This window comes from Micromys minutus (genome assembly GCF_963924665.1).
Source record: "Micromys minutus genome assembly, chromosome: X".
In the NCBI taxonomy this organism is placed as follows: Eukaryota; Metazoa; Chordata; class Mammalia; order Rodentia; family Muridae; genus Micromys; species Micromys minutus.
Window position 1 is genome coordinate 107,911,236 of NC_137970.1, and position 13,547 is coordinate 107,924,782.

The window sequence follows — 13,547 nt, forward strand, 5'->3', positions numbered from 1 at the left end:
TAAATGAAGTTTTGTACAGTAGAAACTTCTCAGCAGTCAAAATTTGGACTGTTCTGTAAAAAATACATGCAAAACATACTTTTCTGAAAACACTTAACTTTGAACAAAGCACCGAAATACACAAATGCAGAATGAAAACAGCATTTCAACTCCACCAAAAGTAGTCTTCATAAAAGGTATAAAAGTCACCTAACTTCACTAGGCACTGTTCACTTTTTAGTCAGGAGTCAATAGAAAATATTGCCCACAAACAATATCCCAGCTCTATGGCATGTTTCAGAAAGCCTTCAACTTCAGGCTTTAATAGCGACAAGGGGAGTAGGATCGTGATCGAGAACAAGACCTGTATTCTCCACGACTGTAGTAAGGAGAAGGTTACCACCTTCTGTAAAGCTGATCCCTGTCTTGAGGTGCTCTCCATCTCCTTCCTCCTCCTCCACCTCCTCTGTATGATCTGCTATAATACTCCCGATCATCATAACCCCGATCATATCCTCTATCATAATAGTCCAGGCGCCGTGAACTGCAGTAAGTGGGTCTCCCCATATAAATTCCTGGTGTTGGGGTATGGGGCCTTTTTGTTATAGAGAAATCGACCCTAATTTGACATCCATCGAGCTCCATTCCATTGCCACGTTTATTAGCTTCCTTGGCATCATCTACATTTTCAAATTATACAAAGGCAAATCCTATTGACCTTCTAGACTGCTGGTCATACACAATAGACACATCAGCAATGGCGCCGTATTTAGAGAACACATCTCTTAGATCTCTTTCTGTGGTGTATAAGCTCAATCCAAACACTCCAAGACAACAGTTTGGGTCAGGATTTGCCCGGTTCCCAACATGATGCCTCCGAGCAGACATGGGAGAATGGTTGTGGCTGTGGCGTCTGCGATAATCTCGGCTGTAAGACCTGCTCCGGGATCGTCTATGAGAGAGAGATCATGATCTTGACCTTGTATAATGCCTTCTTGAACTTCTTCTTGATCTAGACCTAGATTCAGATATGGATCTTGACTTTGATCTAGAACACCTTGAATCTTCCTTGGAGCGAGACCTTGCAGGTGTATGCCATGCAGATTTCCCCGATCCATGAGCACTTCCACTTTGGGAAGCAGAACGGGATTCCTGCTCGCTGAAGTTCTGCTCTCCGCTGTCGCTCATGACTCTGGGTTGCTGTCACCACTGCTGGCCCTTACTGAAGCTGTCGAGCTCCCGCCTTCCTTACAGAGGCTCTGCTGCAGCCTCGAGCAAGGCCACACTTTGAGAGTAGTTCAAAGCCGAGACGCTCCACACCACCTCCGCACCAGTCTAAGTCTGTTGTCTTAAAGGGAGAGGAGGAAGGAGAGTTGAGAAAGGAAGCAGATAAAAATGGAGTAGTGCATCTGGCATATGAGACAAGAAGGTAAAGGCTTCATGAGTGGGGTGAGAGTAAGCAGGCTGAGAGAATGCAGAAAGGGTAGATTAGAAGAAGGAAAAAACAGGCAGGAAGAAGAAAGAAGAGAAAAAAAAGCAGATGGAGAGTGTCTGATGAGGGAGGAAGAGGGAGGAGCAAGCCAAAAGAAAGGGAAAATGGGGAGAATGGAGGATCAAAGAAGGATATGTGGATTGGTGGGAGAAATGACGAAGGGAGAAAGTGGAAGAGGAGGTAAGAGGACCTTTGGCAAATGAAGAGATAATAAATAAGGATAAAGGACAGAAGAAGAGAAAGTAGATGAAGATGAAATGTAGAAAAAAGAAAAGATGTGAAGTGAAAAGAAAAAGAAGTAAAATACTGAAAAGATAATAAAAGGAAAACTTGAAAAGATTTGACATGAAAGAAGAAAGAGCAGAAAATAAAATGTAAGAGAGGAGAGAGCAGGGAAAGCAAAAACAGGTGTAAAGAGGATAGGATGAAAAGTGAGGAAGGAGGTAAAGAAAGGGAGAAGGACAGAAGAATAAAATTATAGCGGGAATAAAGAAAAGGGAAGAAGATGGAGAAGATCTGGGAAGTAGAGAACTATAGGAAGTAGGGAATAGGAGGGCTACATCAAGATGAGTGAAGAGAAATGTAGGAAATGGGGAAGTTAAGAGGTAACTAGGTTTAAGAAGGAGGTGGAAATAGAAGGAGGAGGAAGAAAAATGGTAGAGAAAGGGAGGCAGAGAAAAGAGGATAAAAGAGCACAGAGGAAAGAGAAATTGAGTAGCCAAAATTTAATAGGAGACTGAAGAAAATTTGAATGTAGTGAGAAAAAAAGTAAGGATTCGAGAGAATGTGAGGTGTGAATTAGGGAAGGGAAGAAGAATGTCAAATGATTGGGAGAAAAATACATGGAAAGAGAGATAGAAAAAAGGATGTAGGGAAAGGTGGGAAGAGACAGAGAGTTGGAACAGAAGAAAAGACTTAATTGGTGGGGTGAGGTAAGAGGAGAGAATGCAGTAGATGAGGTAGAAGGAAAATGTGAATAGGAAAGAATAAATTAAATAAGGAGAGATGGAGGTGAATAGGAAAAAGGAAGTAGAGGAATGTGTGATGGAGGAAGAGGAAAGGGTGAGAGGAGATCAAAGAAACATTGTACAAAAATAGGCAGTAGATAAAGGTGACAAGTGAGGGAGGAAAGTTTCTTAGAGATGTCAGAGCAGGGAGGTAGCATGAGTACAGAATGACATGAAGGAGAGGAGGGCAGGAAAACGTGGGAAGTGTATGGAGGAGAAAAATGAAAAGAAAAGTGGAATTATGAAAGGGGAGATCCAAATAGAGGTGATAAGAGAAGAAAATAAAAAGAAAGAAGAGGTGAGAAGTGGAAAGTGAAGGAAAGAGGAAAGAGAAAGTATAAGATTCTCTCTTCCATCTTTTGTAGTCTGTTGGTGATGCTTGATTCTGTGACTCCTGATTTCTTCTTAGATTTAAATATATCAAGTGTTGCCTCTTTTTGTAATTTCTTTATTGTTTATATTTTCATTTCTAATTCCTCCTGCTGTTTGATTGTGTATTCCTGCTATTCTTTGAGTGCTTTATGTGTTTCCTCTGTAGGAGGTTCTATTTGTTTATGTGTGTTCTCCTGTAGTTGTTTAAGGAGTTATTTATGTGCAACTCCAACATCACTATCATCATTGTGAAATGTGATTTCAAGTCAGGCCCTCATTTTTCTGGAGTGTTTGGCAATCCACTACTTGCTGTGGTGGGAGTTCTGGGTCCTATTCATGCCAGGTTGTCTTGGTTTTCATTGGTTAAGTTCATTTGCTTTCCTCTTGCCATCTTCTTATCTGTGATTATATGTGGTCTTGTTGACAGTGTCTTCTGCCTGTTTCCCCCATGGAACTGTGGGCCCATGGACTCAGGAAGAAAATTGCTTCTGAGTGTTAGGCTTTTTTGTGGGTAAGCTGTGAGTTCTGGTGGCAGTGACTCAGTTCTGTCTTGTGAGCTCAGGTGTGAGAGCTCTTTTGAAGCTATTCCAGGAGCTCAGCCCTCAGAACACCAGTCTTGAGTACTATTAGCTCATTCTCTCGGTCAAAATGAGCCTTTAACAGTGAGCAAATAACTCTGTAATCACTGAGAACTTCTAGGGTGCACTCTCTGATCCTATATGTCTGGCTGACTTCTGTTCCAGTTGTAAAATTGCTGTAGAAGCTGAACTCTGAGCACTACCTTTCACAGATGGAAGGAATAAAAAGGAAAACATGCAAACAATCGGAGAAAAAAGGCTGTTGTCTTAAAGGAAGAGGAGGAATGAGAGTTGTAAAGAAAAAAACAGGAAAGTAGTGTAGTGTATAGGGAAGATTAGATAAGATGATGCAGGCTGCATGATGGGGGTGAGAAAACGGCTGAAGAGAAGAGAAAAAGGTCGATAAGTCATTACAGAGTTTGCAAGGGAGGTGAGACAAGGGTAGAGTGGAGGGAAGTTGAAATTAGATGAATACAGAAAAAAAAATGGAAGCTGCAATGGAAAGGAGAATAAGGGAATATGAGGAAGGGTGAGGAGGGAAGAGAAGGAGAAGAAAGAATGAGGAAGAGGACAGAAGAGGAAATGGTTGAAAGAAAAAAGAGAATTGGAATTGGTCGGATGGGGAAGGTGGAGTAAGGAAGTTGGTAGAGGAAAAATGAATTAAACTGAGAACATGTTAAAGGGTAGGAAACAAAAGGAGATCTGGATGAAGAAAGGAAGAAGACAAAGAGTAGAGCAAACTGAGGATGAATTAAGAATGAGGAAAGTGATCAAGGATCAGCTAGGATGAAGGGGAAAACACCAGGATAAGAAAAATGAGGGAGAAGCAAAGCAGATGGAGGGTGTCTGAGGTTGTAGGAAGGAAGAGGAGGAAGCCGAAAAAAGGGAAGATAGGGAAGGAAGGAAGGAAGTACAGAGAATGTGGTGTAAAGGGGTGGGAGGACTGAATATAGGAGATAATGGAAGAGGAGGAAGAGGACATTTGGAAAATGAAGAAATGAAAGGTAATGGTAAATGACAGAGGAGATAAAGGAAAAAAGAAAAAAATTGAATTATAAACAAAAGTAATACTTGAAAAGAGGGGATATGAGAGAAGAAATTTCTGGAGATGAGACCAAAAGAAGGAGAGAGCAGGCAAATAGAAAACAGGAGTTAAGAGGATTGCATAAAAATCAATGAAGGGGAGAAGTAGGGAGAAAGGGAGCAAAAATAGAAGCAGAAAAAAATTGGAGGACTACAGATTAAATGTGAAGAATATGGAGAAGATGTGGGGAGTATTAAACTGTAGAAAGTAGGAAATAGGAGGAGGACATCTAGATCAGTGAAGAGAAATGTAGGAAATCAGGAATTTAAGAAGTAAGAAAGCTTTAAAAAAGTGGAAATCAAAGGGGGGAAGAGAAGGAAAAAAGGGAGAGTAAGCAAGGAAGAGGGAAGAGGAGAAATTAGAACAGTGGACAGAGAAAACTAGTTAAAAAATTAGGAAAAATTGAGGGGCAGGATTTTGAATGTGGTGAAAAGAGGAAAGAGGATGAGAGGGAATGTGAGGGGTGAAGAAGAGGAGGGAAAGGAATGTCAGATGGTGTGAAAGAAGGGCAGATGGAAGGGGAGTGTGATGAAAAGAAGGAAGTGGAGAGAGTAGGGAAGAGACGGGGAGTTGAAACAGTGAGAATTAATTGGAGTGAGATGTAACAGTAGAAAGAGGAGAAGATGTGGTTGAAAGAAGAAAAATTGAATAGGAAAGAATAGACTAAATAAGGAGGAGGCACAGGTGAAAAAAGTGGGAAGGAGAAGAAGAAAGTGTTATGTGGAGTAAGAGGAGAAAGGGAAATAGGTGATTGGAGAAACAGGAAGAAACAATAAAAGAGGGTCAAAGGTGGCAAGAAAGGAAAGAGGGTGTCTTAAAGACGACAGAAAAGGGAGGCAGAGTGAGTAGCGAATGGGAAGGTAGAGAGGGGGCAGGATAAAGAGGGAAGTTTATGGAGTTCAAAAAAGCACAATTAAAGGAGAATGAGGAAAGGTGTGATCTGAATGGAGGGGATAAATGAGTAAAAAGAAAGATGAAGTCGAATGTGAAGAGAGGAGGGAAGAGGAAGAGTAAGATTCTCTCTTCCATCTCTTTTGGTCTGTTGCTGATGCTCCCATCTGTAACTCCTGATTTCTTATTTTGAGTTAACTATCTCCAGAGCGGTCGATTTTTGTATTTTATTTATACTTTCTACTTCCATTTTTAATTCCTTCTGCTGTTTGGTTGTGTTTTCCTATAGTTCTTTGAATGATTTATTTTTTTGTTTCCTATTTAATAGATTCTATTTTTTACTTGTGTTCTCCTGCAGTTGTTTAAGAGTTATTCATATTCTTCTCTAAAATCTCAATCATTATCGTGAAGTATGACTTCAAGTCTGATCCTTGTTTTTATAGAGTGTTTGGTAATCCAATACTTGCTGTTGTGGTCAGCCCTCTGCTCACAGATCCTAAATACTACTGGCAAACTTGTATCTTTCTCTAGGTCAAAAGGACCCTTTACCTGGGAGCGCAGAACTCTCCATTCACTGCAAACTCCTAGTGTGCCCTCCCTGGACCTATGTGTCAGGCTCACCTCTGGTTCAGGTTTAAATATGCCTCTGAAGTTAATCTTCACCTTTCCCAGGCAGATCATAATAATCTCTGACAGATTCCTAGGCTGGAAAAAAACCTTTGCCACAAGCACTGGCAAGAACTCTCTGAGCTTTGATTACTCAGAGAAAAACCTTACCAGGCCATGTACCTTAGGTTCTTGGCTGATACTGGTAGGAATGTGCCTAAGTGTCTGGTCCTCAAGCACAGCCTTTCTAAGAAGATATAGATTCCCTCTTATTGATAATCATTATTTTTATTTCTGTGTATTACAAGAAAAATGTTTCAAGTACCTAGAGGAGTGTACTAATATAAGCCAGAAAAATGGGATGAGTTTAAAATCTTACAAAGGTTAAAAATTATCATAAAACAGAAGGTTAATTAGAGCACATGATCTTATAGAAATGTGTAGTGTTATAAAATTAGTTATATCCTAAGATTGAAGAATTAGGCAAGCATTCAAGTAGCATGGACATACTGTAAAGGCTAGAGGATATATTTGCAGTATATTATTATGAAGAAGATTGTGAGCAGTGCTTTACATAGTATAGTGCTTTTCACATTGAACAAAAAGTGACAGCACCCATACTATGTAGAGGAAGGCTTACCATGTTCCTCAATGATTGTTGATTTTTACTACCAATATATATTATGTATACACCTTTCCATTAATTTCCTAGTCATAATTGAACATTTCTTCATCTGGTTTTATGTTTCCTAAGGATAAATTTATTTCTACAATATTCTCTTGAGTAATAACATATGGATTTCCAAACATAAAATTTCAATACATTTTGCCATTTTATATCAACCAGTAACATAATATGTTGTTATTGGCTTTGTTTTAGCAGTCACCCTAGTAAATGTAACTGTAAATACATTGGAAATCCAAGGGAAAAGCTCTCTTGACAATCTACAGAAAGGGAAGTCCTGTTTGTAATGTGATTCTTCCTGTTTAAATCAACCTAAATATCTAAATGAGTCAGTAGAATCCAAGAAATTCCATCCCTTTACTTTGGAAACCTGTATACTGGTTTTTCTCTAACTTTATCTTTGACAGAGGCAAAGAGAAACCTGAAATACCCTGATTTTTATAACCAGAAAAATAGAGAAATATAGTAGTTAGCATGAGTCATAAGGGTTTTATTTGGTAAAAGAAGGAGGAATTGAGGGCTATCAAGTTTGCTCAACCAGTTTCTGCAACGATTATTCTCTTATTCTCACAATGATATTGTGGTTATTCTGTGATTTCTCTGTCCTTCTTTGTTTCTGTCTCTGTCCATCTGTTTCTCTCTCTCTCTCTCTCTCTCTCTCTCTCTCTCTCTCTCTCTCTCTCTCTCTCTTTCACACACAGACACACAGACACACACACACACACACACACAAACACACACACACTGTCTTTTAAAAAGATACTATAACAGAATAGAGCTTCTGAACATACATCAATGTAATCAAAGTATATGTCCGGATATGAAATATGGTCATGTGAAATATGGTAATGTGGACTATGATAAGTGGGACACTGCTAATTAGATTGTGTCTCAAAGCAATTTCATTTGTTTCAGGCATGTTGCATTTATGTTTGAGAAACTGACAGACAAAAAGTTAAGAAGGCAGTCAAAAGAGGCCTCTGGGCTGAACTGATTATTTTGTTTCATTTGCCTTCTCAGGCTTTTTCTGTTCCCTTGAGGCCATTGAATAATCCCAGTCATGGATAAAGAAAATTCTGAAGCTGTTCATAGGCCACCAGAACAGAATATGGAAGTAGTTCCAGCGAAAACGTTAAAATACCAGAAGCCCTCCAACAATATTCTGATGTATTTGATTGAGAGGCAGCTGGGGAAGCCCAAAAACAATATGGATTTGTCAGAATGGGTTTGGACACTAAAGTAAAGTGCCCCCTCTAGACTAAAATGGCAATTACAAAATTCATGTTTATGTCCACTCAAAATGAATGACTTAATGATAATTAAAAAACAAGCCACACTGATATTTCAGTCATTAAACTATTCTTCATTTCAACTGCTTTTGGTACATTGTGTTTCTTTTTTTTTTCATTTCTTTTTTAAAATTTTTGTTAAAAAAATTTATTTTAAAAAACAAAGATAAATGTACAAATTTTAAGCATTTTGCATAAAAGTATTCAAATATAATTTTGTCAATGATGTTTTTTCTTAAAGGTTTAGTACTGTGCATTATGATCTTGATAGTTACAATGAGCATAGAGTACATGTAAAACAGGATGTAACCTGGAATTAATCAAAGTTTTCTTGCTGTGTAATAATTGAGCATAATGGTTTTTTTCTTTTCTTATTTTTTTTTCTTTTTTTTGAATTATATATAGTTCCTGGGGTTAGTATCCAATTATCAGTGACTGCATATTATGTCTGTTCTTTTGTGACTGGTTATCTCACTCAGGATGACATTCTCTAGATGCATCCATTTTCTTTAGAATTTCATAAAGTCATAGTTTCTGATAGTTGAGCCTCATTTCTCTAGAGTGTTTGGTAATCTACTACTTGCTAGGTAGCAGAGCTGATCCTAATGTTGCCAAGATGTCTTTGTTTGTATTGCCTAAGTTATTTCTCTTTCCTCTTGACATCTTGATATCTGTGATTATATGTGGTCTTGTTAGTGACTGGTGTCTGTTCCTCCTATAGATCTGCAGGCCCTTGGGCTCAGGAAGAAAATTGCTTCTGAGTGTTTGGCTTTTTCTTCAGCAAGCTTTGAGTTCTGATGGCAGTGTCTTACTTATGCCTTTGTAAGCTCATGTGTAGGAGATCTTCTGAGGCTGTTCTGGGTGCTCTGCCCTCTGCCCATACAACCTGAATGTTACTGCCAGGGACATGACTTTTTCTCTAGGCAAAAAGAACCCTTTTCCAGTGAGCACAGAACTGTCTACTCACTGAGAACCCCCAGTGTGCACTCCCAGGTCCTATGTGTCAGACTCAACTCTGGTCCAGGTGTAAATGGGTTAGAGATGATAGATAAGGTTAAAAGACAGAAAAAGAGAAAGGAGATGAACAGGAAATAGGGAAATGAGAAAAAATTGAAGTGAAAAGGAAAAAGAAAAAAGCAGAAAGATAAACAAAATGAAGACTGTTAAAGAGGTGATAGGAGAGAACAAAGAGAAGGAGGTAAGATCTAAGAGAGGGCAGGACAGGACAAGACAAAACAGGAATAAAGATATGATAAGGAAGTGAAGGGGAAGAAAGAGAGAAGGACAAAAGTAGAAAAGAATACCAACCTAAAGATTAATAGATGATGGAGAAGATGTGGGAAGTACAGAACTGTAGAAAAGAATGAAGAGGATGGGGACATCAAGGTGAGTTAACAGAAATGTAGGAAATGCAAAAGTTAAGAGGTAAAATGGTTTGAGAAAAAAGTGGAAATTAAAGAAAGGAGGAGGAAGAGGAATTGATATTGAAAGAGAGGTCAAAGGGGCACAGAACAGAGCACGGCCCATTTGCCACCCGGTCCGGCAGGCACTAAAGGTTTAAAAACTTGAGAGTAAGAGATCGAGGCAGCCAGGGAGCAGAGAGATCTCTGCTGAGTGTGCACAGAAAGCGCATCCCTGCTCTGCCCGATCCAGGGACCAGGAACACAACTTTGGAACTTCTGTTCCTACCTGGCGACTCTGAGGTGCAGAAAAAGTCTCAGCCCATCTTCCATCTGGACCAGTGGAGATCCAGGGACACAGACCAGATAGATACAAGGGAAAGGGGAGAACATATCACTGTTAAGAAAATGGCAAGAGGAAAGAGAAAGAGTACATCCCAAGGAAACCAAGACAACCTGGCAACACCAGAGCACATCTCTCCCATAACAGCAAACATCGGAATGCCAAACACTCCAGGAAAAGAAGACACAGACCAGAAATCATACCTCAAGATGCTGATAGAGACACTTAAACAAAAACGGGAGGAAAAGCAAAAAGATTCAGAAGCTTTTAAAGAGGAAACAAGAAAAACACTCAAAGAACTCAAAGAACTAGAGGAAAACAGAACCAAAGAAATGAAGGAATGTAAGAGGGAAATTAAAACAAAAATTGAAACAATAAAGAAAACAATAAAAGAGATAACTCTAGAGGAAGAACACCCAAAAAAGAAATCAGGAGTCACAGAAGCAAGCATTTCCAATAGATTACAAGAGATCGAAGAGAGAAACTTGGGGGCAGAAGACAATATTGTAAACATAGACAAAACCGCCATAGAAGATGCAAAAAACAAAAAGCTCCTAACCCAAAATATCCAGGAAATCCAAGACACAATGAGAAGACCGAACCTAAGGATAATAGGAATAGAACAGGGAGAAGAATATTGACTAAGAGGCACAGTAAATATCTTCAACAAAATCGTAGAAGGAAACTTCCTTACCCTCAAGAATGAGATGACCACAAACATAAAAGAAGCCTTCAGAACTCCAAATAGATTGGACCAGAAAAGAAATACCTCCCGACACATAATAGTCAAAACACCAAGTGCCCAAAGCAAAGAAAGAATACTAAAAGCAGTAAATGAAAAAGGTCAAGTAACATATAAAGGCAGACCAATCAGAATCACACCCGATTTCTCAAGAGAGACTATGAAAGCTAGAAGAGCCTGGACAGACATCATGCACTCCTTAAGAGAGCACAAGTGCCAGCCCAAGCTGCTATACCCAGCAAAACTATCAATCACCATCGATGGAGAGATGAAGATATTTCAAGACAAAACAAAATTTGCACAATATCTGACCACAAACCCAGCACCACAACGAATTATAGGTGGAAAACCCAATACAATGAGGGAAAATACAGCCTAGTAAAAACAAGAAAACTCCTAAACAAGAAAACTAAAAGACTAAAAAGACACAGACACAACTCAACCCACAAAAGCAATAATGACAGGAAACACAAACAACTATTCCTTGATATCTATTAATATAAATCGAATCAACTCCCCAGTAAAGAGACATAGGCTATCAGACTAGATACATAAACAAAATCCAGCCTTTTGCTGCATACAAGAAACTCATCTCAGAGACAAAGAGAGACACTATCTCAGATTAAAAGGGTGGGAAAAAAACTTCCAAGCAAACAGCCCCAAGAAGAAAGCTGGAGAGGTTATTCTAATATTGAATAAAGTAAATTTCCAACCAAAAGTTATCAAAAAAGATAAAGAAGGACACTTTTTACTCATTACCAAAGAAAACTGTCAGGAGGAACTCTCAATTCTTAACATATCTCTTCCAAATAAAAAAGCACCCACATTCGTAAAAGAAACCCTACTAAAGCTCAAAAACTACATTTTACCCCACACAATAATAGTGGGAGACTTTAATACCCCACTCTCTCCAATGGACAGATCATGGAAACAGAAACTGAACAAGGACACTGAAAAACTAGCAGAGACTTTGAACAAACTAGAATTAATAGATATATTCAGAACATTTTTCCTAAAGTAAAAGAATACACCTTCTTCTCACCACCTCATGGCACCTTCTTGAAAATTGATCACATAACTGGACACAGATCGAGCCTCAATTGATATAAGAAGATTGAAATACTCCCATGCATCCTCTCAGATCACCATGGTCTATGGCTGATCTTTAACAACTGCAAAGACAACAAAAAGCCCACATACACATGGAAACAAAACAATGTTCTGTTAAATGATAGCAGGGTCAAATAAGAAATAAAGAAAGAAATTAAGGATTTTCTAGAATTCAACAAAAATGAAAACACAACATACCCAATCCTGTGGGACACAATGAAAGCAGTACTGAGAGGAAAACTCTTAGCCCTAAGTGCTTCCAAAAAGAAACTGGAGAGAGCTTACATCAGAAACCACACAGCACAGCCAAAAGCCCTAGAAAAAAGGAAGCAGATACACACAAGAAGAGTAGACGGCAAGAAATAATCATAATTAGGGCAGAAATAGACCAAAAGAAACAAAAAGAACCATTGAAAAAAATCAACAAAACCAAGAGTTGGTTTTTTGAGAAAATCAACAAGATTAATAAACCCCTAGCCAGACTAACTAGAGGGCAAAGAGAGAGTATCCAAATTAACAAAATCAGAAAGGAAAGTGGTGACACAACAACTGAAACTGAGGAAATTCAAGAAATCATCAGATCCTACTACAAAAATTTATACTCCACAAAATTGGAAAATCTGTAGGAAATGGATGAATTCCTAGACAGATAAAAGATCCTAAAGTTAAACCAGGACCAAGTAAACCATCTAAATAATCCTATAACACCTAAAGAAATAGAAGAAGTCTTCAAAGGCTTCCCGACCAAAAAAAAGCCCAGGTTCAGACAGGATCAATGCAGAATTTTATCAGACATTTATTGGGGATATAACACCAATACTCTCCAAACTATTCCAAAAGATAGAATCAGATGGAATACTACCTAATTCATTTTTTGAGGCTACAATAACCCTTGTACCTAAAGCACACAAAGACCGTAAAGAAAAGAGAACTACAGACCAATCTCACTTATGAACATTGATGCAAAAATACTCAACAAAATCCTTGCAAACCGAATCCATGAACACATCAAACGATCATTCATCATGACCAAGTAGGCTTCATCCCTGAGATCCAGGGAAGGTTTAATATAAGGAAATCCATCAATGTACTCCACCATATAAACAAACTCAAAGAACAAAATCACATGGTCATCTCACTAGATGCTGAGAAAGCATTTGACAAAATCCAACACCCCTTCATGTTAAAAGTCCTGGAAAGAACAGGAATCCAAGGTCCATACTTAAACATAATAAAGGCAATATACAGCAAACCAACAGCCAACATCAAACTTAATAGTGAGAATCTTGAAGCAATCCTGATAAAATCAGGGACCTAACAAGGCTGCCCACTCTTCCCCTACCTATTAAACATAGTACTGGAAGTCATGGCTGGAGCAATTAGACTGCAAAAGGAGATCAAAAGGATCCAAATCAGAAAGGAAGAGATAAAAACATCACTCTTTGCTGATGACATGATAGTGTACTTAGGTGACGCCAAAAATTACACCAGAGAACTCCTACACCTGATAAACAAGTTCAGCAAAGTGGCTGGATACAGAATTAACTCACACAAATCAGTAGCCTTCCTATACTCAAAGGACAAACATGTGGGCAAAGAAATTAGGGAAAAGGTACCCTTCACATTCGTCACAAAATTTAAGAAATATTTTGGTGTGACTCTAACTAAGGAAGTGAAGGACCTGTATGACAAGAACTTCAAACCTCTAAAGAAGGAAATTGAGGAAGATCTCAGAAAATGGAAAGATCTCCCATGCTCATGGATTGGAAAGATCAACATTTTAAAAATGGCCATCCTACCAAAAGCAATCTACAGATTCAATGCAATCCCCATCAGAATTCCAACCAAGTTCTTCATGTAATTGAAAAGATCAATGTGCAATTTCATATGGAATAACAAAAGACCTAGAATAGCAAAGTCCATCCCCAACAACAAGAAAACATCTTGGGAAACACTATCCCTTACCTCA

General features: G+C 38.6%; 1 protein-coding gene and 1 pseudogene across 2 annotated transcripts; one reads left to right on the forward strand and one right to left on the reverse strand.

Annotated features, from left to right (window-relative positions):
- Nucleotides 1-300: 300 nt before the first annotated feature.
- LOC308415996 (transformer-2 protein homolog beta-like) lies at nt 301-1,167 on the reverse strand (annotated as a pseudogene). The gene has a single exon. The product of its transcript is annotated as a transformer-2 protein homolog beta-like (transcript).
- Nucleotides 1,168-7,754: 6,587 nt separating this feature from the next.
- Nucleotides 7,755-7,937, forward strand: LOC308415652 (embryonic testis differentiation protein-like; the record flags this gene model as incomplete). Its single annotated transcript, XM_080910692.1, has 1 exon — nt 7,755-7,937. One exon carries the CDS (start codon nt 7,755-7,757, stop codon nt 7,935-7,937), a length of 183 nt encoding a protein of 60 aa, XP_080766818.1.
- Nucleotides 7,938-13,547: the final 5,610 nt, after the last annotated feature.